At 48.5% G+C, this 1,816-nt stretch overlaps 1 protein-coding gene across 1 annotated transcript; it reads left to right on the top strand.

The window, feature by feature from the left end:
• Positions 1-377: 377 nt before the first annotated feature.
• On the top strand, positions 378-1,634 carry LOC108525676 (contactin-associated protein 1-like; the record flags this gene model as incomplete). The annotated part of the gene is made up of 3 exons (XM_017866574.1): positions 378-563; positions 752-997; positions 1,102-1,634. Coding segments are annotated over 3 exons (488 nt in total), but the record flags the coding sequence as incomplete, so codon positions are not given.
• Positions 1,635-1,816: the final 182 nt, after the last annotated feature.

Genomic DNA, 1,816 nt, shown 5'->3' with positions numbered 1-1,816 from the left:
TCTGTCTCAAAAAAAAAAAAAAAAGAAAGTAAAGTGGTTTACCAAAAGTCAAACCGCTGGTAAGCTGCAAAGATGGGGCTCAAAACCAGGTTTTTAAAAAATATATAGGCCAGGTGCAGTGGCTCACACCTGTAATCCCAACACTTTGGGAGGCTGAAGTGGGAGGATTGCTTGAGGCCAGGAGTTTGAGACCAACCTGAGCAATGTAGCAAGACATCATCTTCACAAAAATATTTAATACATAAAATAAAAAAATATATATATATCAAATCCTACATCTAGGCCCAGGAGTTGCCCACTTCAGATTGAGCTAGGACTCACCCAGCTGGCACCACCAGTTTGGACAGAATGAGAGATCTCCAGTATCTGCCCCCAAGTATATTCCCAGGGTCCACACAGCTCCAGTCCAGCCCACAGGCATCTGCTTGTAGTCCCCGCTCCCTCATCACCCTCCCACTCCCCACCTCAGGTGGACTACTTCCCACTGACAGAGCAGAAGTTCTCGCTGTTGGTGGACAGCCAGTTGGACTCACCCAAGGCCTTGTATCTAGGGCGTGTGATGGGTAAGCTGCAGGTGCGGACGCGTTTTAGGCAAGGAGCTGTGGGATATGTTCCTGGATCCTCAAGGAAACTGAAGGCCCTGGGAATGGCTGTGAGGGCGGTGGGAAAGATGAGTGGGAAACCTGTGGACAGTAAGAGTAGCAGGGCCTTTGGGTCCAAGTCCCTCTTTATGGGCCTGCCTCTCCCTCAGAGACAGGAGTCATTGACCCGGAGATCCAGCGCTACAACACCCCAGGTTTTTCGGGCTGCCTGTCTGGTGTTCGATTCAACAATGTGGCTCCCCTCAAGACCCACTTCCGAACCCCTCGACCCATGACTGCTGAGCTAGCTGAAGCCCTTCGAGTTCAGGGAGAACTGTCCGAATCTAATTGCGGAGCTATGCCACGTCTTGTTTCAGAGGTGCCACCTGAGCTTGATCCCTGGTATCTGCCCCCAGGTACATTCCCAGGACACAGAGGATGGAAGGGAGGGATGCCAGGAAAGGGAAATGATTCTTAACATGGAGGAGGCATCTCCTAACTGGTGCTTTCTCCTCTCCAGACTTCCCGTACTACCATGATGAAGGATGGGTTGCCATACTTTTAGGCTGTGAGTAGCACTGATCACTAAGCTGACCTCCCAAGACTGCCCTCTGTCAGCATCCTTTCCCTGCCCCGATCCCAAGGCTGCAGGATGACAAAGGCACTAGATGCATGATGGCACAAAGGATGATAAGACAGGCTATTCTGAAGGTGTCATATAACTGGGCAGAGATTTTTAAATGTTTGAGGATGCTACAGATTTTTAAATAAAATATTAAAATGGGGCTATAGCTAAGGGATGGGAAAATGGGGATACAGTAACACCTAGAGAGATGAGAAATTGGGGTTACTACCAGGGATGTGGAAAGAGAATATTAGAAACAGAAGGTGGCAGGGGGTAAGCCAGGAATTCAAACCTGCCAGACACTTGAGATGAGCTTAGTGTGGTCGAACAGCTAGCTGAGTGTCATACATTATGCTTTTGGCCAAAAGTAAGTGTGTGTGTGTGTGTGTGTGTGTGTGTGTGTGTGTGCAGGTGAAATCCCAAAGAGTGTGTGTATGTGTGTATACAGGTGAGATCCCAAAGTATGTGTGTGTGTGTGTGTATACAGGTGAGATCCCAAAGTATGTGTGTGTGTGTGTACAGGTGAGATCCCAAAGTATGTGTGTGTGTGTGTATACAGGTGAGATCCCAAAGTATGTGTGTGTGTGTGTACAGGTGAGATCCCAAAGTA

The sequence above is a fragment of the Rhinopithecus bieti genome, unplaced genomic scaffold (assembly GCF_001698545.2).
Source record: "Rhinopithecus bieti isolate Rb0 unplaced genomic scaffold, ASM169854v2 repeat_1748, whole genome shotgun sequence".
NCBI lineage: Eukaryota > Metazoa > Chordata > Mammalia > Primates > Cercopithecidae > Rhinopithecus > Rhinopithecus bieti.
The sequence above is the reverse complement of the archived record's forward strand: the minus strand, read 5'-3'. Positions and strand labels throughout refer to the sequence as shown.